The 26149-nt window shown below is 42.2% G+C and overlaps 2 protein-coding genes across 3 annotated transcripts in view; both read left to right on the top strand.

Annotated features, from left to right (window-relative positions):
• Positions 1–5250, top strand: part of BPIFC (BPI fold containing family C) — a 28867-nt gene extending 23617 nt beyond the window's left edge. For both annotated transcript variants that reach the window (XM_067558996.1, XM_067558994.1), the window contains exons 13-16: positions 395–437; positions 1325–1388; positions 3034–3110; positions 4514–5250. In XM_067558996.1, coding sequence (XP_067415097.1) covers positions 395–437; positions 1325–1388; positions 3034–3110; positions 4514–4555 — 226 coding nt within the window. In that variant the 3' untranslated portion in view covers positions 4556–5250. The remainder of the gene's footprint in view (positions 1–394; positions 438–1324; positions 1389–3033; positions 3111–4513) is intronic.
• A 1071-nt stretch (positions 5251–6321) lies between these two features.
• RTCB (RNA 2',3'-cyclic phosphate and 5'-OH ligase) lies at positions 6322–24726 on the top strand. Its single transcript, XM_067559387.1, has 12 exons — positions 6322–6515; positions 6951–7029; positions 8274–8341; positions 13893–13992; positions 15916–16072; positions 16550–16706; positions 18020–18179; positions 18925–19100; positions 19886–20074; positions 20622–20732; positions 21670–21789; positions 22702–24726. The coding sequence occupies exons 1-12, from the start codon at positions 6423–6425 to the stop codon at positions 22807–22809; spliced, it is 1518 nt and encodes a 505-aa protein (XP_067415488.1). The 5' UTR covers positions 6322–6422; the 3' UTR covers positions 22810–24726.
• The last annotated feature ends 1423 nt before the right edge of the window (positions 24727–26149 follow it).

The following is a 26149-nucleotide window of genomic DNA, read 5'->3' as shown; positions in this document are numbered from 1 at the left end:
TTTGCAGCTAAGCCATCACCATCAGTAACATTCTCCAAGTGGAATTTTACCTTCTAGCTCCTGTAAGATCTGAGATCCTGGGGATCTTTGGTGCTTGACCTGGTGAAGTTAAATGTATGAATCAGTGAAACATAGAGGAAGAAGTGCATTCACAATCTTGGATAAACTTCTCCTAGGCCACCCTTCTGTGTACATTCCAGGCAATGCCCTAGAGAAACCCTCCTGCTTTTTTCTGTGGGAGGCAACGTGCACTGCATAGGATGCATTGCCATAGACAAGTGCCCCATTGTGAGCATATCATAGGGCCTGAAGTCACTGAGGATGACTGTACATGGATAAAATGATGTGCCTTCACCCTTTATAATGACTCCTCCTCTTACTACTTTCCTTTCAGATTCCAGCTCTCCTTGGATGACTCCAGTGTTGGGTTCTTTGAGGTAAGTTGATGGTTTCAGTGTCTAGGAAACAAGAACCAAGAATCTCAGGGAAAATGTCAGTCTGAAGAATAAGGAACAGACTTTCCCTACATGCATTTCTAAATCATTAGACTTCATCCTTGGATGGCTCTCTTCTCTCTTTCTGGTAATTCACTCTGTCAATATAATTTCTGTGATAAAATATATATATATATAATATATATATATATATATATATATATACACACACACACACACATGGGTGTATATGCTCCTAAAAATTAGATGTTTTCCAATCTCTCTTATTTCAACAGAGATGCACTAAAATCATGGCCATGAAGTTTAAGTGTACAACAATAATCTGAAATGCAGCATCAGAAGGAGCAGCATATTGTAGATTAGAACAGGCACCCTAGAATGGGAGACTGGCAGTAGTGGTGTGCTGGGACTCAGCACAGATTTTCATAATTAAGGTAGGGAGTGGGAGTCAAAAATACTAGTTACAAATACCTCCAACAGTGATGTAGCAGCATAATAGAGGAAAACTCTCCCTCTCACAGAGAGCAGTTTCATCCTGAGAACAACTGATCAGCTCTAGGAAGCTGAGTAGAATTAAAATCTCCCAGTTCCTGCTGTACAGTTAAAGATAAATTACCTCACAAGCAAATTAAACTGATTATTTTTAATGAAAATATTGCAAAAATGGTATACTCCTGTTCTGTATCTTTTACATCATCCCCAAGCCTCAAGAAACAAAGATCATTGTCACTTATGGATTTGTCTACCCAAGTGAGGTCTGCTCATGTAAACAGGATTCTTAGTCTTAAAACTCCATCCAAAATTTAGCATGGAGCAGCTTCATAGATATCAGGAAGTGATCCCTAAATCCATTTTGTCCCCCATGGCAGGTCTCACTTTTGGAGAATTTCCTGTCTTATGTTTTACGGAATGGAGTAATCCCAGCAGCCAATGGTAAGGATAGTGGCCAGTTCCTTTAATAGCCTTGATCTCTTTTAACAAAATAATTGTTACCAGGGACTGCATGGCCCTAGGAATTGGTAATGTGATGTGGGGCTTTTCACTGCTCAGTACCATTTCACATCAACTCAGGTGGGAAATGACAAGATGTCATTACAATCAGCTGGTAGCCTATGTGAAATGAGTTGGGGTATCAGATCATCAAGCCACCACTATAAGTGGCACTAATTTGGAGTTTCATTAGAGAAGCCAAAGACTGACTGGGCATAGTAACTGATTATACTGAATTATATTATTACTGGGCATAATAACTGAATTATAGGGCACTGGACTGGGACTCAAGAGACTTGGATTCTACTCCGGCAGATCTGCCGCTGTCCTGCTGGGTGACGGTGGGTAAACCACTCCCCTCTCCATGCCTCAATTTACCTATCTGTAAAATGAGGGTATTGATATTGACTTCATTGGTAAAGTGCTTTGAGAGCTATGGATGAAAAGTGTTATATAAGACTTAGTTTTTATTGTTATGCTGAGAGGTACTGGTGAATGACTGCTTGGATCACTACCTCTTTGAGACTGGTTGTGAACGCACCCCTTCAATAACCTAACTGTCAGGATGAGTTCATCACAAACTCCTCGTGTAAGACAAACGGGGGTTGTGAACCAGGCCAGGAGTTTTTGAGTGTGTAGATGAGTTCTGCCTTCCTTTTTACACACAAAATACTCAGCATAACTCAGAGGACAGACAGACAGAAGGAGCAGCTGAAAGCACATTGTCTGACCTTGAAAGAAACTTGGGAGGGTGGGAGATGTCATGTGCCTGTCTACAGTTTAGTATTCCATTACAAGAGGTTTTGAGGTCAAAGGTGCAAGTTTAAAAGAGTTATCTTGGTGCTGAGAGCAAAAGAAGCTGTTTCCTGCTATTTCCTTCTGCATTTAGAGACACAGAACTTTGTACATTCTTTGTAAATGAACAAAACTGCCTCCAATAAATACCTACCATGAACTTCTGCTCTCTACTGGAACATCCCCAGAGTCCCAAACTTTGATTGGCTGCTTGGATCGAAAAGGGGCAACATTATCTTTAGAGGTGGTCCCTCCAAGTAATAGATGAGGCACAATGGAGGAGCTATAAGGGGAAATACGTATCACTGCTCTGTGTGCTAACCTAGCCAGTCATTCTGAGTGAAAATCATCTATCGAGAGGACCAGCACAAAGTCTATGCATTACTTAAGTCCCATTTAAGCCCTCAAAATAGGGGTGCATGGACCTCTGCACTGGGATATATTTCACCCTTCTTGGACAAGGCAGACAAAGGAGAGAGGGTGCTGGTAGTGGTTGGAGCACAAGACTCCTGTTCACAACTCCTCTGCTGACTGACTAGGTGACTTTGGATAAGACACCTAGGAAAGCTAATGCGCTGAGAACTTCCTGCAAAGTGCTGAGGCAATGGGAGCACATGCTTGACCTTTCTTTGCCCTTTTGTAAATGGGGATCAGACCTACCACACAGGGGTGTTACAAGGATTAATTCATTCATGTTTGTAAAAACCTTGAGATCCTTGGATAAAAGGTGCTATAGAAGTGCAAGTAATTATTAGTAGTAATATTATATACATTTTGTTTGTCTTTTTTTAAGCTAAACTGAAGAATGGATTCCCTCTTCCTAACCTGGACCATATTACCCTCCTCCGACCTGTTATTAAAGTTAACCAGGTGAGAAGCTGGGTCTCTTCTTAAAGAGAGTTACTCCTCTTTCATGACTGGATAATCTGCTTCCATTGCAAAATTTACAGGCAGGATGCTGGATCTTCAGCATATTAAACAGTAAAAAGCCCTTGGTATAAGATGAAAAATTTTATACCAGCAAAAGTTTCCCTTTAGGAACAAATTTCTCTGAGGAAAAAAATAAAACTGAGCCAAATGTGTGAACCACATTTGAATGGCCAAATGCACTCAGTGGGCCAAATTCAAATCTGGTTGAAGTGAGAACAACCCCTTGGAAATCAACGAAGTTACACATCCTCTTACACCTGGTCTAAATTTGTCCCATCAAGTTAAATTCAAGTCTCCATCTTATCAGTGCAACCCCATTACATTCAATAGGGTTGCTCAAACATAAATTGGAACAGAATTTAGCTTTCCTCGTGTAGCATGAATAACTGGATATATTGGATATGTATAATAATTAATAATAATGATGGATGCAGAGCATTTCCTGAGGATTAATGCGATCCTGAGGGTATGTGCATGTGCCCCAGCTGGTCACAGATCTCTCATATATACCCTGTGCCTCAATGGTTATTGCTGATATAATATTCAAATGGAAAAACAGGGTGATATTCTGCTATCAACATTTGCTGCAGTCCTATGTTGATTCAGCACAAGAATCTAGTGTACAGGGCATTGCTAGAAAATTAGTAAATAAACAGGAATCAATAATAAATTAATTTGTAGAAAATGAATAAGTCAATGCGATTGTTCTAATCATCCCCCAACTTTTTAGTCATTTTATACTGTCCAAACATGGTGCCTTTTTCTGTGATTGTGGCTGAAGCACAACTCAGGAGAGGGAGTGCAAAGATAGTTTTAAGCCACCTTTACATTCCATAAACCTGGGACAGCTTTGTGGCAGGCCGGTCCCCTGATACAAATTGCAACTACCTGAAGGCTGCTCTAACTTGGATTGGCTACCAACTGCCCCAAGAAAGCCAATGCAGCAGCTAGTGATAAGGAGAATGGAAGCCCCATTCATTCCCTTTCCTCTCTAGCCATGCTACCAGGAGTGGGGAGGTGGCATTGGAACATCACTACACTCTCTCTGTGTCAATGGAGGTTCCCTGTAAACTGGGGTGATACTCCCACGGCTGGCTGCATGAATTTTAGGTGCAGCATTGGCTTGCAGTGCAGTACAAAGCAGCAGAACCCCAAGGAGTTTGTGTCTGTGTGTAGAAGTCTCTGTCCCTTTGTGAACTGCTTGAGGTTGCTACTATTAAGTCTCAGTTCTCCTCAGTAAAGACTCTCAGCCTTAATCCCCAAGGGCAGAATTAAAACAGAAAATTCAGACTCTTAACTATCAGTAATTTAAGGCACTTTGGTGAATGTTTTTCTCTCCTCAGGGTTATCTGCTGATTTCCACTGACATTAACTACATCCTCTAAGGAAGGAGAACTCATTTGGAGGATCAGGAAGTTTCCAACCAACAACATGACCATGAAGGCTGAACACTGTCCCTTTGTTTTTAAACTTCAGAATTCTGGAAATAAGCAAAGTCTTCCCACTTCTGCTCTGATTTGGGCAGAAAGCCCAAAAGAAAGAGGGAACTGAATGCTGGAATATTCATAACAAGCATCCAGCAGAGAATCATTTAAAAACATATTACAGGGTGTGTTTTTGAGGTTAGGTAAGGGAAACCTGTGTTATTCAGGAGTTTCTACATGCTGCAAAAGTAACTGTTTTAAAAGATTAAAATCTCTTTCTGTTTAATTCAAGATTTTTCTATATACTTCACGGGAAGCTCAATATTATTTAGAGAAAAGGAAGGATGTATGCCACCAAACTGCAAACACAGCTATCGGCAGCTATTCTTATTGTCTTCTCGTAGCATAAACTTCTTATTCTGCTTCCCCTGAATGCATCTGTTGCATTTAATATGAAGTGGGAGTTATCAGAAAGTTGGAAACTCTCTTGGTGCCTGTGAGGACTAAAATATTCTGAAATATAGGACTAAAATAATCCTTTGTGAAAGGATTTCCTCAGTTTGATCAGAGGGATGGACAAAGCCCCCTGGCTCTTTTTAGTCATAATAAGTGGGTACCTAAGAGGCTCCAGAACCATAGAACTTAGATCTGAAAAAGACTCATCAGTCATCTAGTTCATGCCCTGAGAGCAGGGGATTATTCTTTACACTCCCCTTGTTAGGACTGTATCTATCAAGTTTTAGATGTGCCAAACAGTGCAACTACAACCACTTTTTCTTGAGAAACTACTCCACAATCTCACTTTCAAGAAATTTTCAGGCAGAATTTTTTAATGATTCATTCAACTACTCCTAGTGATGCCTTCCTCCTCGCTCCCCTAGGCACTGTCGCAGTCCAGTTTGCAGTGAGTGACAAAAAGGGGATGGAGGGGAATGAAAAATTGAAAAGAAAAAAAACAGTTTTTGAAAAATGAAATAAACTTCCCATTTCGAAAAAAAAAAAAAAACTTCCCCTGCATTTCCCAGGGGGAAATTTCCCAGCAGCCAAACCCATGGCATTTGGCAAAACCCATTTCTCAGCAAGATTTTTTTGCGGGTGAAAACTTTCTTCTAGCTCTGACTGAGGCTTCCTAGCCACCAGCTGATCTGTTGGTTGCCTTGGGGCAAGGCACGGGCAGGCTGCAGGGCGCTGGGGAAGAAGGGTGCCCAGGGAGGGCAGCAGGGCTCTTGTCTTGCCCTTCATCGCGCTCAGGACTTTGGGACCACGGAGCTCGTGCGAGTGGCCGGGCGAGCTCTAGGGGGCGGCAGGGGCTCGGTCCTTGCAGGCTAGCGAGGGGTGGCCCGGCCAACAAGCAGAACCGCCCTTCTCTGAGGCTCTAATCCCGGCTCTGCTGCGCGCGGGCCGCGCGATTTGGGACTGGGCCGCGCTGTCGGCTCCCCACGCTGCGCTTGTGCCGGGACTGTCTGTCTCCCGCCACGCGCCTCGCTCACCCCCACCCCGCCGCAAGGGGCGGGGCGATCCCGCCTACGGCTCATCACTGCACCCGACTCGGCCGCCGGGGGGCGCTGCAGCCGGGCTGGCAATGGCTTAACCTAACGCGCTTGACTGAATGCATGAAATGTGAGCCTCGGCAGGTCCCGTCCAACTTCTTCAACTCCCCCTTCCCCCTAGCCAACGGCTTTTCTTTCGCCTTCTATATAGAGCGCCTGAGCCTCGGCGGCCTCCGTTGCGTCCTGGCCGGCGGCACGGCACGGCACGGCGCGGTGTGAGGGCGGGGGAGGGGATATAGATAGTGTGTGTGTGACACGGAGTCAAGAGGGCCGCCGCCATGAGCCGCAGCTACAACGACGAGCTGCAGTACCTGGACAAGCTCCACAAGAACTGCTGGAGGATCAAGAAGGGCTTCGTGCCCAACATGAACGTGAGCGAGCGCGAGGGGCGTCTCTTGGGTTCGCGCCGCTGCTCGCGGAGCCCGAGCTGGGGTGGCGGTTGGAAGAGCCGCCCCGCCCCCACTGGCTTTGGGCCCTAAAACCTCGGGAGCTGCTAACGCGGGTCACCACTTGCGTGCCTGGGTTGTAAACCTCTGGGGGCGAGGACCTCTGGGAAGCGTCTCGCGTGTCTTAAGCAGCGCCAGACACAGCCCAATAATCTTTTGAATAAACAGGGCCAAGGAAACGGCAAAAAAACAAACAAACCCCACACTTGGTAGCTGTTAAATACCATCAGTCCTGGTTCTTCTTCTTCTGTTGTGTAGTCCCCCTTTCCCCCCGCCCCTCTTCGTGGCAGTGAGTTTTGGTGAGACCACGACAATGCGTCATTTTGTCTTTTCCCATTCTTGTGTTTGCCCCCCCCCCAGGTGGAAGGAGTGTTTTATGTAAATGATCCGCTGGAGAAATTAATGTTTGAGGAGTTACGAAATGCCTGTAGAGGTGGCGGTAAGTGCACCAAGAGCCCATTTGTTTTCATTACATTCCAAACACTTGCTTCCCTTATTTCATTTCTTTCACCTTCCAAAAAAGCAGCCTAACCCGAATTAATGTGATTGGCATGCATCCAAGCAAACAATGGAAATGTGAGTAGCCTTCTCGCCAGGTGTCCAGCCATGATATTATGCACTGCTTGAGTGCCTGATGACATTGCTTGTAAGTCCTGGAAATAGTGCTGCTGAAACACGTTGGCTTGCCAGTCCTGGTGACTTCAAGGGATTTAAGCAACTTTAAAAAATAATCTAATATATTCCTTTCCTGTGTTGATAAGAACTTTTGATAATTGAAAATTAAAGGGATTTTAAAATCTACTGCACTTTTTCATGATTATGTCCTTTTGGTTATATCCTGCATTTCACTCTGTGTGGACTATGAAAATAGACCTGTCAGTTAATTTCTGGTTCTCATGTGGCAGCACAATGCAGGAAGAAAATCTTGAATACATAATACATGGAAAGTTGAAATAATAAACATGGGGATATTTCCGTGAATCTTAGATTTTATGATATCTTTATATATAAATATAAACGTAAACATAGGCCTAAGCTGACTTGTCACTGTTCTCTAAAGGCCTTTTCCTGCATGGCATTGGTACTGCATGGACAGTTTCCTGACTGCCTCAGCCTTGACCTAGAGGGTGGCAGGAATGACAGTCTGGTGGAGGGAGTTCATTCTCTGTGCCCCAGTCAATCCTTGGCTTATTTTTTGATACGTACCAACAAGAATGCCAGTTGTGGAGTGATTTGTGTTATGTCAACACTTCTGCAATCTGGACTAATACCAAGAGATTCATTTCCCTGAGGCATGGGCTATTGAGGGTTTTCTGAAATTATCCTACCTTTTTGCTTGAGCACTAGTGGGAGCTCTGTTGTAGACTGTACAGGCCTGGATTGTAATGGCGGTAAAAATGTAGGCAGATGGCCTATACCAGCACTTGGATTGTTGCTAGCAACAGTTGGAGTTGCACTGATACTGACTGGAGCCACAATGGGAGAATTTCAGAAGCTCTTCTTCAGTGTAATGGATCTGTAGCTCCCCAAAATGCCAGGCATTTTCCACCAGATTGAAACAACTTTTGGTCACTACTGATCTGCCTGGTTTTTAGCCAGCAACTTGAAATGTCCTGCTGTGTCAGCCATGATCAACATTGTTTGTCAGCAAGTCCCTTAGATACATTTTCAATTTTCTTTCAGGTGCTGGTGGATTCTTGCCTGCCATGAAGCAGATTGGGAATGTGGCTGCACTACCTGGCATTATTCATGTGAGTGACTGCTCTGAAAAATTATTCTTGTTTCTCCTTTTTTCTCTCTGTTGGTTGATGCTTTCCAAATAGTGGCAATGTTGGGAGCTAGAGTACAAAAATTCATTTCGTGAGAGAGCCTATGCATTTGGAACCTGTCCCTAAAATCAAGGTTTTCCTTTTATGTATGCATGAATTAAAGGTCAGCAACTGTTTTCATTGGGAGAGTACCAGCAGGATACAGTTACAGTGGAGATAATTGAAATTTAAATGTGGTACTAGGGTATTTATCCTACCTCTGTATTGTCTATACTTAAAATGCACACCCTGTCAAGGGATTTATACCAGGCCATGGCAAATGCTTACTTTTTGATGGTGTCCCCTGTGTCCCTTTCCTTGTTACTGTAGATCAAAATACCATTTTATGAAATTCATGTTGTGTTGGGGCTGCTTTGTGCATGTAGCCTTTTCCCCTCATGCCAGTGGAACATGGACCATCACGTTCCAGTGCAGTGTTGCTGGTAAAACAAAATCACAGAAATGTAGGGCTGGAAAGAACACTGAGAGGTCATCTAGTCTAGTCCAGTCCAGTCCAGTCCCGTTCGCCCCCCCCCCCCCCCCCCCCCCCCACACACACACACACACACACACTGGTCTAGGTTTACTAAGTCCTGACTCATACCTAACAGGTGTTTGTCTAACTACTCTTAAAAACCTCCAGTGAGGATTACATGTCCTCCTTTGGAAGCCTATTATAGTTCTTCTCTATCATCATTTTTAGAGAGAACTTTCTAATAATATCTCCCAAACTATGTATTAAGCTAATTATTTCTTGTCCTGCATTCAGGGAAGGTGGAGAACAATTGACCACTGTTCTGTTTATAACAGCCCATCACATATTTGAAGACTGTTATCAGGTCCCCTTTAATCTTCTTTTCTCAAGACTAAAAATGACTTTTTTTTTTTTTTTTTTTTTTTTTTAAAAACCTTTCCTCAGAGGTCAGGTTTTGTAAATGCTTGATCATTTTTGTTGTTCTCCTCTGGACTTTGTTTAGTTTGTCCACATTGTTCCTAAAGTGTGGCACTCAAAACTGAATACACTACTCCAGCTGAGGCCTCCCTAGGACAATTACCTTCCATGTCTTACATACAACATTCCTGCTAATACACCCAGAATATTAGTCTTTTTTGCAACTGCATTACATTGTTGACTCGTTCAATTTGTGATCCACTATAATCCCCACGTTTTCCTGCAGTACTACTGGGCATTTATTCCCCATTTTATATGTGTGCATTTGATTCTCCCCCCCCCACCTCCCCCTTTAAGTGTACTACTTTATTGAATTTAATCTTGTTGTTGTTTTCAGACCAATTTGTCAAGGCTATTTTGAATTGTAATGTTGTCCTCCAAGATGCTTGTAACCCTCCCACCTTGCTGTCATCTGCAAATTTTATAAGCATTCTCTCCACTCCGTTATCCAAGTCAGTAATGAAAGTGTTGAAAAGTACTTGGACCCAGGACAGACTCTTGCTGTACCCCTCACTAGATGCATCATCCCAATTTAACAATGAACTATTGATAACTATTCTTTTAAGTACAGTCTTGCAACCAGTTATGCACCCATCTTAATAACTTCATCTAAACTATATTTTCCTAATTTGTTTGAGACTGTCATGTGGGACTGTCTCAAAAGCCTTTCTAAAATCAAGATACATCAGGTCTACTGCTTCTCTTTTATTCACTGTGCCAGTAACCCTGTCAAAGAAGGAAATTAGTTTCTTTTGGAGTGATTTTTTTGACATATCCATGCTGGCCATTATTTATTACCTTCTTATCCTCTAGGTGCTTTCAAATCGATTGTTTGTTTAATAATTTGTTCCAGTATCTTTCAAGGTATTGAAGTTAGGCCGATTGGTCTATAATTTCCTGATTCCTCATTGCTCCCCTTTGTAAAATAGGGTACTATGTTTGCCCTTCTCCAGTCCTCTGGGACGTCACCCAGGAGTTCTCAAAAATAATCACTAACCATTCCAAGATTGCTTTTTACCAGTTCCTTAAATTCTGTAGGGTGAATTTTGTCAGGTATTGTCAACATCTAACCTATTTAAATATCCTTTGACCCATTCTGACTTGTGTCCCCTCCCATTTGTTGTTGATATTAATTGTGTTAAGCATATGGTCACAGTTAACTCTTTTTTGTGACAATTGAAGGAAACTAGGCATTAAAACACCGTAGCCTTCTTGATGTCATCTGTTGTTAGCCCTTTCCCCACTAAATAGCAGACTTACACTTTTCTTCATCGTTCTTTTGCTCCTAATAGATTTAAGAAACTCCTTCTACACATGATAGTGTGACACTTTTCAGACAGCTGAGAGTGAAGTGTTTTTTGTGTGGAGTGGGTTACTTTTCATTTTTCTTAACTGTTAGTAAACAACATAATTGTTTCATTTTTAATTGTTTTGCATGATGACTCAGCAAAAGTTCTAATTTGCTTTTGCAATAAATTGCTGCCATTGGGGCTGTAAAAGTTCTTTAAGATGACCTGTAAAGGAAAAGAATCAGGGGTGGGGATTGTTCTTATTTTGTTTTTTTGTTTTGCAGCCTGCTCTTTAAAGTTGCTTTTCAGCTGGTGTCTTACTACAGAAATATCACAAATGTCCATTCTAGTCTTCTGTCTATGTTAGAGGCCTTCCTGGGTGTAAATCAAGTTTTCTTGGGATAGGGAAAGAGGTTGAATTCTTCCCAGTGTTTGTGTTTAAGTGTTCAAACAATTTTAAATAGTCTGATTAAAATTCACAACTTTTATCAATTAGTCAGGCTTCATTTTCTTGAAAGCTGTGAAGTAATTACTGATTCTTCATAGAGTCTTCCAGGGTAGACAAGATCTGAATTTCTAGTTGTTGGGGAGGGGGAAGGGCATGCTGCCACTTGAATTGAGGAAAAGCCTTTTCAGGTCTCTCTTATACATCATAAAGTATCTGCAAAAAGACCTCTTTCTGTTGCAGGTCACATTAACAAAAAACAGCTTAAACATCTACCTCTTACCTCCTGCATCATTGTTTGTTCACTCATTGGGATGGAACACTTATTTAGTTTGTGTGCAGTTATACAACTTAATATTGGAAAATGCTGTCTGTTTCCTGCTTACATCTTACTTCATGGCTTTTTTTCTTTGTTTTGCATTCTGCTGGCATTTTGGGTGACTTTCCACATGCTTGAACATCCATGCCTTTTAGTGTGGGTTTGTCATTATTACATCCAACTTAATTCAAAGAGACAGATGTGCTATACCTGAGGCAGATGAATCCTAATGATAAAAATATGTTATCAGTTTAGATTCCACACTACCGCAATTCAAAAGTTGTTTCCTGTGTCCATGTTGAATGTGAGAACTCTAAATCCAAGTGGATGACTGGTGTGTTGATCTCTAAACTGCCCCAGCTACTGTTACTGGTGACTGGTCTCAGTGTAATGTTTACATTCATAGAATATTAGAGTTGGAAGGGACCTCAGGAGGTCATCTAGTCCAACCCCCTGCTCAAAGCAGGACTAACCTCAGCTATATCATCCCAGCCAGGGCTTTGTCAAGCCTCAGCTTAAAAACCTCTAAAGACGGAGATTCCACCACCTCCCTAGGTAACCCATTCCAGTGCTTCACCACCCTCCTAGTGAAAAACTGTTTCCTAATGTCCAACCTAGACCTCCCCAACTGCAACTTGAGACCATTGCTCCTTGTTCTGTCATCTGCCACCACCGAGAACAGCCTAGTCCCATCCTCCCTGGAACCCCCTTTCAGGTAGTTAAAGGCTGCTATCACATCCCCCCCATTCTTCTCTTTTGCAGACTAAACAAGCCCAGTTTCCTTAGCCTCTCCTCATAAGTCCTGTGCTCCAGCCCCCTAATCATTTTTGTTGCCCTCCGCTGGACTCTCTCCAACTTGTCTACATCCTTTTTGTAGTGGGGGGCCCAAAACTGGACACAATACTCTAAATGCGGCCTCACCAATGCCGAATGAGGGGAATAATCACTTCCCGCGTCCTGCTGGCAATGCTCCTCCTAATGCAGCCCAATATGCTATTAGTCTTCTTGACAACCAGGGCACACTGCTGACTCATATCCAGCTTCTTATCCACCGTTACCCCCAGGTCCTTTTCTGCAGAACTGCTGCCTAGCTCGTCGGTCCCCAGTCTATAGCTGTGCATGGGATTCTTCCTTCCTAAGTGGAGGACTCTGCACTTTTCTTTGTTGAACCTCATTAGATTTCTTTTGGCCCAATCCTCCAGTTTGTTTAGGTCCTTCTGTATCCTATCCCTACCTTCCAGGGTATCTACCACTTCCCCCAGCTTAGTGTCATCCGCAAACTTGCTGAGGGTGCAATCTACCCCATCCTCCAGATCATTAATGAAGATGTTGAACAAAACCGGCCCCAGGACCGACCCCTGGGGCACTCCGCTTGTGACTGGTTGCCAGCTAGACACGGAGCCATTGATTACTACTCGTTGAGCCCTATGCTCTAGCCAGTTCTCTATCCATTTTATAGTCCATTCATCCAACCCAGACTTCTTTAACTTGCTGATAAGAATACTGTGAGAGACAGTATCAAAAGCTTTGCTAAAGTCAAGGTATATCACATCCACCTCCTTCCCTACATCCACAGAGCCAGTCACCTCATCATAGAAAGCAATCAGGTTGGTCAGGCATGACTTTCCCATGGTGAATCCATGTTGACTGTTCCTGATCACCTTCCTCTCTTCCAAGTGCCTTAAAATGGATTCCTTAAGGACCTGCTCCATGATTTTTCCAGGGATTGAAGTGAGGCTGACCGGTCTGTAGTTCCCTGGATCCTCTTTCCTCCCTTTTTTGAAGATGGGCACTATATTTGCTTTTTTCCAGTCCTCAGGGACCTCCCCCCAATTGCCACGAGCTTTCAAAGATAATAGCCAATGGCTCTGAAATCACATCAGCCAATTCCCTCAGCACCCTCGGGTGCATTGCATCCGGCCCCATGGACTTGTGTATGTCCAATCCTTCTAAATAGTCTTGGACCTGTTCCTTCAGCACTGCGGGATGTTTGCCTCCTTCCCATTCTGTGCCACCCAGTACAGTATTCTGGGAGCTGATCTTGTCTGTGAAGACAGAGGCAAAAAAGGCATTGAGTACCTCAGCTTTCTCCACATCCTCTGTCACTAGGTTGCCTCCCTCATTCTCTAAGGGGCCCACACTTTCCCTAATCTTCCTCTTGTTGGCAACACGCCTGTAGAAACCCTTCTTGTTCCCTTTCACGTCCTTTGCTAGCTGCAACTCCAATTGTGCTTTGGCCTTCCTGATTTCATTCCTGATGTTCGAGCAGTGTTTTAATAATCCTCCCTAGTCATCTGACCAAGCTTCCACTTCTTGTAAGCTTCTTTTTTGTGTTTAAGTTTGCCAAAGACTTCTTTGTTAAGCCAAGCTGGACGCCTACCATATTTACTATTCTTTCTGCACCTGTCCGTGTGTGAAACAGGGTTGTATATAATATAAAAGATATCTTTTTCCTCTGCCCTTTTGAAAACTGATTAACTTTCTTTCAGAGATCTATTGGCCTTCCAGATGTCCATTCGGGCTATGGGTTTGCCATTGGTAACATGGCAGCATTTGACATGAATGACCCAGAGGCAGTGGTGTCACCAGGTAAGAGTAACTTGAATCTGATCTGATCTACTTTGAGAAATGTTTTGGTGATCTGAAATTCTTTCTTGAAGTAGCTGTTTGAGATCCCCACATTTTTACAGTACTTCAACTGTAAAGTAGCAGTTGAGCAGGGGGTTGGACTAAATGACCTTCTGAGGTCCTTTCCAACCCTAATCTTCTATGATTCAAGTACAGAAGTAAAACAATGTGCTTTCAATAGTAACTTGAAAAGTTTTTCTCTGTTCAGATGTAAATTCATGCATCCTGAGCTCTCTGTTTTTTCTGCAAGAATTGATTACAACCAAAGTGCCTAAACAGTGCAGGGAACCTTTCCCTCCTCACACTGCTTTGGGTTTCTGTCCCCAATTCCTGAATAGAGAGCTCAGAACTCTGAATGTGGTTTTGGGCAGGTAAAAGGGGAATTAATTTTTAACTAGCTTTAAATTGTTTGTCCATTATGTTAAGGATTTTGGATCTTAAATAGTTTTGCCTCTTGGTTTTTTTTTTTTTTTTTTTTTTTTTTTTTTTTTTTTTTTAAAAAAGAACATTTCAGTTCACTTTTATTAACCATTTGGAAGCACCTCTGTGCTGGCATCTGACAGTTATTGTTCTAAACTGTGTGTACGGGAACACAGGAATTGCCATAAGTGGACCAGCCCCCAGGTCCATCTAGTTCAGTATCTTGCTCTGGTCAGCACCAGATGCTTCAGAGGAAGGTTTGAAAATCCTGTAGTAGGCAGATTTAGGATAACCTGCCTCCAATTAGGTCTCCTCCTGATCTCCAATAGTTAGATACTGGCTCTAAAGCAAGTTTAGTGTGCTTTCCAAAAATTTTATAATTAATTATACTCTGATTATTCTTGACATCCATATAAATAACCAACCCATTTTTGAAACTTATGGTCTTGGCCTCAACAGTTCCTGTGGTAACAAGTTTCAAAGTTACTGTGCACAATGTGTGAATTTTATCAGTTTTTTGAATTTCCCACCTTTTAATTCCATTCAGTGTCCCCTTGTTCTTATGCTATGAGACAAGGACAAGAGAAGCTCCCAATCTACCTTCTTTAGGCCAGTCATTATTTCATAGACTTTGTCCTCTTATTTGTCTCCTTTCTAGGTAAGCAATCCTAGTCTTTCCAGTCACTCTTGTGAGTTTCTCCAGCCATTGATAATTCTCATCACTCTTCTTTAATCCCTCTTTAGGATTGAAATAAAGTATCACTTACCATAGGCCCTCTTGGGTCACAGTCTACTGCCAGACATGTCAGCAGGGAGAGCTTGCTGTTTGCCTTCCAGAAGGAGAGCAGTTTGCGCTAATTTAAAAGTCAACTATCTGAAATAGAGATTCATTTCTAATTTAAGTTATTTGAAAACAGAGTGTCTTTGGGAGGGTAGAAAATCAGTGTATTTTAATTGTAATGTGCTTGTTAGGCAGTTTTGGATAGGGATTGCTATGTTAATCACTGAGGATTTTTTTTATTAATTACAGGAGCAACTTTGTAAATTAAGGATTTTTGTGGGAGACTGTGCTTTTGTACCCAGGCTCTAGTACAGTATCCAGAGCAGTCTCCCTGTCGCATTGAGTGAAGGTGTTGTGGATATGTTTTCATTACATTGGTGCCAGATTTTAACCTATTCTGGGGATTGCATTGTCAGTTCGCCAGGAACTTATCGATTGCATGCAAATTCACTAAAATGGAGCAGATAGCAGCTGTCCTCTCATTTAATACGGTGGTATGACTGACTAAGATTTCAGGCCCTAATATGCAAAACTTTCTCTGTCAGGAAGCATATCAGTGTTAAAGATGAACGTGGCCAAATGCTGCAGTGTAGCTTTCTGTGGCCCACAACTGAGCAGCCCCATTTATTAACTGTCTCGTGGGTTTTTTTTTTGTTTTTTTTGTTTTTTTTTTATACCTTCAGGTGGTGTCGGGTTTGACATCAACTGTGGTGTCCGCTTGCTGCGTACGAACATGGATGAAAGTGATGTTCAGCCTGTGAAGGAACAGCTTGCCCAGGCCATGTTTGACCATATTCCAGTTGGCGTGGGCTCCAAGGGTGTCATCCCCATGAACGCCAAGTAAGAGAATGACTTTGTATGCACTTCTGGGTTCTGGGGAGTGTCTGGCCTTTGTTTTTTAGAAGAGATTTGCAGGTGGAAGGCTGAAAGGAGGTGTGAGGAAACTTCCTGGCCCATTTCTTTCCCCTACACACACAGCTAGAAATAATAGTACAAAGCCAGCTGTCTTTTCCCACTTATGAGTCAGAGGATTAGTTAAGGGTGCTTTATGAGTTATCAGCTCTCATAGTGGAGGGTTTCTTTAATTGTATAGATATTGATACTAAAATGTCAGTCCTCATTCTGAAGGGAGGGGATGCAATGAAATAGCAAGTGGCTTTATTCACAAGTTTTATCTTTGCGGAGCTAAGAGTTGAGTGAACTCATGGGCTTTTCACTGCTTCAGACGTGGGTGTGAACCCTCGGGGCACATGTGAGGATTTATTTTGTGCTAGTACTTATTGAAGGCACTTGAGAAAAGTGTGTTGATGATTGCAGGGACTTGGAAGAGGCCCTAGAGATGGGTGTGGACTGGTCTCTCAGGGAAGGCTATGCATGGGCAGAGGACAAGGAGCACTGTGAGGAATATGGAAGGATGCTGCAGGCTGATCCCAATAAGGTCTCCTCAAGAGCTAAGAAAAGAGGTTTGCCCCAGGTAATGTTACCTGTAAGATAGTTGTTTTAAACTTCAAAGCACTTCATTTCTGTAACTCATGCCGTGTGTTCATAAATGTTTTGATTAGCCATGATTTGAGAGTGGTTATGATTTTGAATAAGTTTTCTGACAGAGCTAGAATAAGGGGAAACAAATAACACTAAGAACTGTACTTGAATTCCCACCTATATATAAAATTGGATATAGAAAAGAATCACAGTGAGTTGCCCTCTCTTTTATCGATAAACAGTTGGCCCTAGTTGTTTGAATCCATGGCCACTTGCACTTGTCAGCCTTTTAGGAATGGTGGCTTCTCTAGATTTTTTTGGTTTTGGTTAACTTAACTTAAATTGTCTTAGCCAACAACGTATTTTTAAAAAACCCTTGATGGACATTTCCTGTGACTTAGCTGTAAAATTCTGGCCTTCCATGTAAGAGAACTGGATTTCATTTCCACAACTGATAGGTCATTGCCCGGGTTGGTATGCTAGTTAGAATAGAGATGATACCATTACTGTGATTTAAAGGCTTCTTCCTCCAACTCTCTTGGGCTTTATTAATAAGAATATATTGCAGTTCCAAGGCATTTTAACCTTTAAAGAATTTTGCAAACATTAACTTTCATATCTCTCCTGCAGAGTAGGTAATTATCTGTTTCACAGCTGGAGAAACAGAGACATGAAAGTTTAAGTGAATTTCCCAAATCCACAGAGTTGGTGTCAAAACCAGGATTAAAAATTGGGAGTTCCTGGCTCCCAGTCCTATATTCCAACCACATCTCCAACACTGATGATAGACTTCTCCAGAAATGTGATTTTAAAAATAAAAACCAAAAAACCTCCTGTTTGTGTTTATAAACTCTTTGTAATAGGGCTGCAGCTATGTAAAGGCTGCTTCTCTTTACTATCTGTGTTCTATAATTTATTCCTTTAAGTAAGCCTTAGTGGCTTTGATGGAAGTGGCAGCACGACTGGCAGGTCCTGGTCCTTCTGTTTAATCGTACTGTCCTGCTACAACTATTCATTGTTGGACCATTTTTTTAAAATAAAACATGTAATTCATCTTACAAGTTGCAAGGGAGACAAACAAGATTATATGTGCACAGTCCTTTTGACAGCTGGAGCTCAGGAACAGACTTCCATGTTCTAAGCAATTCATATCGTCTTAACCAACTCAACATATTGCACATAAACCCATGACTCTTCATTCATAATCCACTCCAAAGGAGGCAGCCATTCTTGTGTTCCCAAAGGTTCACTTTCTGTCCAGTGTCTAATCAATAGATGAGTAAGATCTCTTCTTGTAATTGGCAGCTGGGGACCCTCGGAGCAGGAAACCATTATGCTGAGATCCAGGTGGTGGATGACATTTATAACGAGTATGCTGCCAGGAAAATGGGCATTGACCACAAGGGACAGGTGTGTGTAATGATCCACAGCGGCAGCAGAGGCCTGGGCCATCAAGTAGCTACAGGTATATTCTGTGATAAGACTACCTTTGTAAGAGCTGAAGTAAGATGAAATCTCTTCAGAATAGTCTGCTGCTCACAATAAACTCTATTAACTAGTCAAGTTTATTAGCACATATTCCACACTTATATTCTGCTTTAAAAACAATGAGTTAATCTTTAAACAGCCCTTACTAGGTAGGTAATTATCTCCATTTCAGATTGTGGGGGAACAGATATCTAGATTGTAAGCTCTCTAGGGCAGAAGCTTTCTTTATTTGTTGGTATTTGCTTAGTACAATGAGACTCTAATCCCTGGTTGGGACCCCTAGGCACTACTGCAATAGAAATAAGAGAAGGAGAGAGGTGGTAACTTTTCAAAGGTCATAGAAAACGTCAATGTTCGATCTGTGGTTAGAACAGAGTTCCTACACTGAGTGCTGTGCTCAGATCTCTAAACCATATCCCTAGGACTTGTACTGTACCTAGGAGTCAGTTAAAACTTAAAATGCATGCTCTAAGGAGCACATCTTTTCTCCAGGCATCTAGTTCCATCACTTTCACTTTAAAGATGGTACTGGGGGACCCTGTGTAACAACAACTGAAGTCAGCATTCCACACATTCACTTCTAATTTTAAGAGGAAGTTGAAGGTTCAACTATCTTCTGGCGCCTCTATAAGAGGTGCTGGAGTTTGTGCCTGTGAATCTGGATCTAAAGCCTTTCAAGGTAGAGGTGACAGAGGCTGATTTTATTGTTTGTTTTGCCCCAGATGCTTTAGTGGCTATGGAGAAAGCCATGAAACGGGACAAGATCATAGTGAATGATCGCCAGTTGGCATGCGCCAGAATTTCCTCCCCAGAGGGACAGGACTACCTAAAGGGAATGGCAGCAGCTGGGAACTATGCATGGGTCAACCGCTCTTCCATGACTTTCCTAACCAGACAGGTAGGAGCAGAGCTGCTGTTCTGCTGCAAGTATTCTGGTGTTTTTAAAGATCCCTGGAGCAAGGTAAAACATCTTGAGCCATGATGCTGAGCAGCTTGATCAAGCTTGTACTTTTCTGTTGCCTGTGCTATATCTATTTGTTGGTTTAAGAGAGGACTTCAGTCTCCAGGGCAGTCAGTCCAATATCTTTCATCAGCAGAAAAGTCTCAGTGGGTTACATCTGGGCTACATCCAAAAGATGTAGAATAACATTTCTTAACATTTCCTTTTCTGCCCGTTTGAGAGGGTAAAATTTTCAGAAGTGTCAACATCCCATTTTCAAAAGCCCAGTCCTGAGGTCTCCTTTGAAAATTTTACCCTCAGACTGGCAGAAGAGGAAATACAAAGACACGTTGTTTCACAGCTATTTGACTGATCTCTGGTGTTCTAAGTCTTCCTGTTTGATACCTGATTGATTTCTAATACTTTCAGAAGGATCCAAGCTGCTGGTGAACAGATAATCAGTCCAAATTTGCACAATTCCATTGACTTCATTGAAGTTGCATTCACTTATGCCAGGGTTGCATTTGGCCCAGTGTTTCTAGAACCATGGAGGTTAAAATAAAGTGTTGCCTTTCCTGTCAGTTCATTCAGTTGCAGTATTCTATTTTCTGACATACCGTTTCCCAGGACAGGCTATTTTCAAATAAGTCTGTTGCTTTTAACCCCTAAAAATCAGAGAGCTTCCAGGCTTCTGTAGCTGTGAGGGATTGCTCCTGTGTTTACATCCAAACTTTCTCTCGTAGGCCTTTGCTAAAGTCTTCAATACAACCCCTGATGACCTAGATCTTCATGTGATTTATGATGTGTCTCATAACATTGCCAAAGTGGAACAGCATGTAGTGGATGGAAAAGAGCGGACCCTGCTGGTGCACAGAAAGGGATCAACCAGGGCTTTCCCTCCTCATCATCCTCTCATTGCTGTGGATTACCAAGTACGGTTAACTTAGGGAGAAGGGGAGATGGGAGGGGATTTAAGATGAATAGGAAGGGTTTCTGTGGTGTTAACAGAGGAAGATTTTAAATGTTGTTGTTTAATTTGCTATACTGTTTGAACTGAACTAATTATATTGGAATATTTGAAAGGGTCAGCCATTATCCTCAGGCTTGTATGGAAACTTTTGGGCACTTCCTGATTCACCATTCTCCTACTCTCTCTCCTCCCTCCCCCCCCCCCTTGACTGCATGATCTTCTAACTATCTGCCCTCTGTCCACTCCTTAGGACAAACTGTGTCTATTTGCCCAGTCTTCTCATGATAATGAGCATCTTTATATGCCGCCTGCATCTTCCAGTCCATCTGTTGACTTAAGAGTCCTGGGTACACAGCCAGAGGCTTGCCAGCACTACTTTATGGATATGTGAACCTGAATTCATTTGATGGTGTTCTGGTCCCCCTTATATCACTTACTGAGGAAAAGTGTCTTAAATCTTGAAGGATTTTGATCTTAAGTTGGGATTTCTTTTTTGTTTGTACCCTTAGCTGACTGGACAGCCAGTACTGATTGGTGGGACAATGGGAACCTGTAGCTATGTTCTTACTGGTACTGAACAAGGCATGACTGAGACATTTGGAACCACGTGCCATGGAGCTGTAAGTACAAAAAAACAGTTGAAGGGATTGTGATGGGATGTCCAAAAAACAGCTGCTCCAGGGGCAGCCAACATGCTGTTACACTTGTGGGTAGGGGAGATAAGATTTCCAGATCCCTAGCCTAAGAGTGCTGCAGCTGGTGTGTTTCGTGCACTCTTGAGGTCACTTCCTCTGGCTAACACTAAGCTTGAATGGCTCTGGAGGGAGCTGTGCGCAGCTTTCCTTGCCTACAGAAAGGGTTGGTGCAGTGGACAGAGCCCCACTACTGAACACTGACAGCCCAGAACTAAGAACTGGAATGCAAAGCACTTCCCTTGGTGGAAGGAGGTGATGGTAAGTCGTCTTTAACAGTGGGAAGAAATAGTTGCAGCTTCCTCTCTCAATAAAAGCCCAGCTTGTGAATATTGCCTACCTAGCAGTTTCGGTGAAAAGAGACCTACAGGAATCCTGTATACCTGCAGGCTGTGGATCGCTGTACATGTGATGCTCCCTAATACGAACGCTGCAGGATGTGCAGTTATGCAGGAATTCCAGCACACTAACACATTTTACTTCCACCTCCTGTTTCCCATCTAGCCTGCGGCATGTGATGAGTGTATCAAACTGCCTATTTTGCTACTTGGTGTTTTGTGTTCAGAATACATCTCTACGAAATATTAATGTATGCTGACTTGTTAAAAATCACTTGTATTGTATAGCACCAGAAATATCCAAAGTAAACCTAAAGTAAGTCACTCGGTGTTCTGTCCCATCAAGTCTCTTGTTAATTTATAGTTAAAATTTGTGCGTGATCATTTCTGCAAATGCTGTCTTGCCTGGAATGAAACAGCTAGGTGTGTAATTTTATTTCCACTTTGTGTGTCTGTCTTGGTAATTCAAGTCTTGCTCCTTGTAGTGATTACAAAATAAACTGAAATGATCTAACCCTATTGTTTAGGGTCGTGCGTTGTCCCGAGCCAAATCTCGGCGAAACTTGGACTTCCAGGATGTGTTGGACAAGCTGGCCGACATGGGGATTGCCATCCGCGTTGCTTCCCCCAAACTGGTCATGGAAGAAGTAAGCTTTAAATTTCTGACTATTTGGGCATGTACTGTAGTAGACAGACAGTAGCAAATTATCCACTGGGGCATTAGAGATGCAGCTCCTGCATTCCTGATGGAAGCTGTCAAATTGAATGTTTCCCCATGCAGTAGAAAGGGAATCTCCCCCTGGAAATCTTTTTCTGGGGTAGGATGTGCAGAGACTTGCTTATTGATGAGCCTTTTGGCCTTATTTCTTGGGTGTCCTCCCTTCTGTGATGCGCTCACCAGCTCTAAGTTCATCTTGCACGTTACCTTCTAGAATTGGCAATGTGCAGATATTGTTTTGCTTTTAGAGTTCCTAGAACTCTTGTATTTACTAAGGCTAGGAGGAAGGACGTTATTCAGGATATCTTGTCCATGACCAATCTGCTTCTCAAACGTGATTCACAACTGTTGGTGTTTTTAATGGTGTGTTTTAATAGGCTAAGTGCTGTAAAAACACATTATCTGACATGAAGAGCCTGCATTCAAAACCAGCCCAGTCTAGTCCTTGTCCAAATGATGGCATCAGGGAAAACTCCATGGAGGTTTACCCTGATGAATCCAGGCACTAATAGGGCTGTGAAATTAAACCTTTCTAGGCTGCCCCTCTCTGGAAGGAAGCTGTGGAGTGGCTTGTTCCATGGTGCAGGCACACAGTACCCTCACTCCTACTGCTGAGTCCAACATGGTGGCTAGTTCAATTCCTGAATATCTTCAGCATAGATTGATTTTTTTTTTTCCCAGAATAAGACAAATTTGCTGTGCTCTTCAAGGGGTTCACTAATCTTTTAGCTGTGTAAAAACAACAGCTAGTTTCTCAGTGAGTAAGTTCCCCTATTTTAGCAAAGTAGAAGGGTAAAGCAAGAGGCATAAATCTAACTGTCTTTTTTTTTGTTTTTGTTAGGCACCAGAATCGTATAAGAATGTGACAGATGTGGTTAACACCTGCCATGCTGCTGGCATCAGCAAGAAAGCTATTAAATTGAGACCTATTGCTGTTATTAAAGGCTAGAAACTGACTGAGGCCATCAGAAACCAAGGCCTTCCACAAAACTGACTAAAATCATCATTTTCCCATATCTCTAGACTGCTGAGTACTCAGATAGTACACTCCCTGTTTTGGAAATACAACTGGGCAAGGATGCTCTTGTTGTTACCCAGAATTCAAAAAGTAGTGTTTTTGTGTTAGTGTGCTTTAGCATACGTAAGGGATAAAAAAACCTGATGCTGTTGCCTTCTGTACAATGGTCCCACAAAAATGCATGAAATTCCATTAGGAGAACTGCAGACCTAGCTCAACCAGACTGTCCGTAGTAAGCCTGCAGATTGCGGTACATCCTTCATTAGCCAATTTAAATGTATAACCCTTGCCCAGCTCACTGTGCACCCGAGTGACTGGAGCCCCTGACACCAACTGACGTCCTCTAGCAGATCACATACAGAACTCCTGGCAATGGGAAGATGCTCTGTTTACAGACACTAGTCTGTATTGTGTAGATGTACAGTAGTGGTAGTTATGTAACAAATAACTCCAACAAAAAGCATAAGATCGAGAGAGACTAGCCTGGGTTCAGACGCAGCCCTGTAATTAAAACATGAGCTTGAGGTGTACTGACTCCTTTTGGTATTGTGACAGGTGTTCACAAGGTCTCAAGGGAATTCTAGTGCTATTGGGTATGTTAGAAAGGTTGAATGTTACCTTGCACATGGTGTGACTTAACAACTGACAGATGTGCTTAACATAAGACTGGAAAGGCCTGAATCTATAACTGGTTCTGCTGGGGTAGCCCTCTCCAGTCGGTGTCTGTATTGATGACTTAGTGGATTCAGCTGCAGGATCAGGATCGAAGAGAAGTATGAGACTGAGAAATTAGCCTTTTATTTTACATTCAATAATTGAGACTTGGGAGACAAATCACCAAAGTTGGTGAATTTCTGGGAGCTTGGAACTTCTAAATAAAATGGGAAACCACAAAATCATTGCAGTGTGTGTGTCATGTACTCACTGTGTTGCTGAAACATCAGATTATTAAAAAGAAAAAAGTGCTTATACTGTGGTCTAGAAGCTACCAAGATTTCAGATTATAGCCAAGCTGATGTGTGCCTGTGGGCTATGAACTGAGAAATGTTAGTATTTAGTAGCACTGTTTTTTCCAAGAAATGCTAATATAGCAAAGAAGTTCTGAACTTTAATGGAATTATTTAACATTACATTTCTCTCAGAACCAGTTCTTCACCTCTCACTTTTGTCCTGGGTGAAACTTGCTGGTAAAAATAAATGCAGACACTAGGTGGCACTCAGATTAAAATAAAACCATGATGGTAGTACAGAAGTGCAACTCTGGCAAGAATGCCCATAAAAGGGGGGCAGAAACTAACTACTGAGAGAGTCGACAAGCTGGGCTTGTCTGATTATGTATTTGTGAAAATGTTAATTCAAAACAAACACCTACCATGAATCCTGCTAATGTTGGAATATGAAATGAAATTTAATTCAAATTTATAACCAAACATTAAGTTTTATTAGAAACTTAAAAGTTAGAACTTTATTTTTACAGGTACGGCATTACTCTATGCTCGGGGACACTGGCATGATTCTCGTTGGCCTTATTCTGATGTCACTTACTGCCATCATCTCCAGTGGAATCACTCCCAGTTCTCACCTGCATGAAATCAGAATCAAGCTTACTGAATTTCAGTGCATGTTTTGAAGGCAGAATTAGAACCCATAGTCAGCAGCTACAATGTAAGTTGTGCTGCTCCACGTCCCCCACTGTGGTGTGAGCTCCCTGCAGCATGCTTTGCATTTGGCTGATGTAAATATAATTTTTCTTCATTGCCATATTTCAAGGGACCTCTTAAAATATTTTTGCATGTTCCATTATTTGTAAAATGATCATGGTCTGAATATATTTTTTCTTAACTTCCACTTTCCTGTGTTGCAAATGAAATTGAAATTAATGGTAGCTTTTGTTTAACCATCACCATACATTAAAACAGGGAGAACTCTTTTATATACAACATATAAATACTCTGTTCTTTGTGTGAATATACTTGATCTTTTCCTTACAGTTCATTTTTGTGCATGAGCATTAATGGATGTTAGGGGCCTAGGTCTGAGCAATGCAGTTATACCAACCAAACTCTGTGTATAGACAGTGCTATGTTGACAGGAGGGCTTCTCCCGTCAATATAGCTACCACTTCTCGGAGAGGTGGAATACCTATGCTGATGGGAGAAGCATAACAGCCCTGCCTCTGCAGTGCTGTAAGTGTAGAGAAGCTCTCTGGAAGTAAGTAGTATTTATTAAATGCTGTAAAAGTCCCCATCCCAAGGAGTAGAACATACATTAGAAAAGAAGGTAATTGGGCTAAATTAAATGAGGGGAGGTAGCACATATGTTGTGACCCAATAGGAGCTGCTGGAATATGGAAGAGTTTAAGGAGTTCTGTGATGAGCATGAAAGATGCTTCCCACTGCCCATCCAGAAAAGACTGACTGAGCTTTAGTACATTTACAATCAAGAAGTGAATGGCTGGCTGGCTGTGTGTGTGTGAGAGAATCACAGGTATGCAGGGGATTACATTACATAAGTGGAGCTGCTGGACTCAGTCTGTCCAATGGCGCACACTACTACATTCCCTGTGCAGCTATATTCACTTTATTGTCTAATGATGTCTTGTGGAGTCCAGTCCCCTGGCAGAGCTGGCCTATGGGGAACTTGCATAGTACATGTCTGCTTTATGTCTAGCTGGAGCAAATGCACCAAAACTGGGGTTTAGATATAAAGATTTCCACCTCCAGTGAGAGTGAAACCCCCAGGAGTGAAGCTATGCATGAATGACTTAAGGTATGAACATTTAAATTATCTAAGGGGTAGAATGGAGGGATACTCCAATTTTAATGGTATTTGAAAGATCATCTGTTACTCATTCCTCACAATATAAAACCCCATCACTGTCTGTACCAACAGGTATTGCTGTAGTGCCTGGCTCTACTAAACCTAAAAAAGGAATGAAATGATACTGCTGTTCTTCCCGGGAAGTATCTGATCATGGTGCATTCAGTAGGCAGGTGCTGTTTCTAACAACATCAACCGCTGTATAATTAAATTACTGAAAGAAAAAAACCAATGCAATTTGTTACTCTCTTAGCTGACTTCTGAAAAATCATCACTTCAGAATAGGTACAGTAAACACGAGATGCGGAGCTAGTGCAGAAATCCTAGAAATGCAGGGCTGGAAGGGACCTCAAGAGATCATCTTGTCCAGTCCGCCATTGCTGAGGCAGGATGAAGTAAACCTAGATCATCCCTCACAGGTGTTTGTCCAACCTGTTTTTAAAATCCTCCA

This window comes from Emydura macquarii, unplaced genomic scaffold (genome assembly GCF_026122565.2).
Source record: "Emydura macquarii macquarii isolate MOO-44397 ecotype Brisbane River unplaced genomic scaffold, CSIRO-AGI_Emac_v2 contig_2205, whole genome shotgun sequence".
NCBI classification, from domain to species: Eukaryota; Metazoa; Chordata; order Testudines; family Chelidae; genus Emydura; species Emydura macquarii.
This window is presented reverse-complemented; position numbering and strand designations above follow the sequence as displayed.

Excerpts from the sequence above, each read along its gene's own strand:
- RTCB (XM_067559387.1), top strand. The coding sequence starts at position 6,423 with ATGAGCCGCAGCTACAACGACGAGCTGCAGTACCTGGACAAGCTCCAC. Across the intron at positions 16,707-18,019 it reads AGAAAAGAGGTTTGCCCCAG|CTGGGGACCCTCGGAGCAGG; the intron begins GTAATGTTACCT and ends TGTAATTGGCAG. Across the intron at positions 19,101-19,885 it reads TGACTTTCCTAACCAGACAG|GCCTTTGCTAAAGTCTTCAA; the intron begins GTAGGAGCAGAG and ends TTTCTCTCGTAG.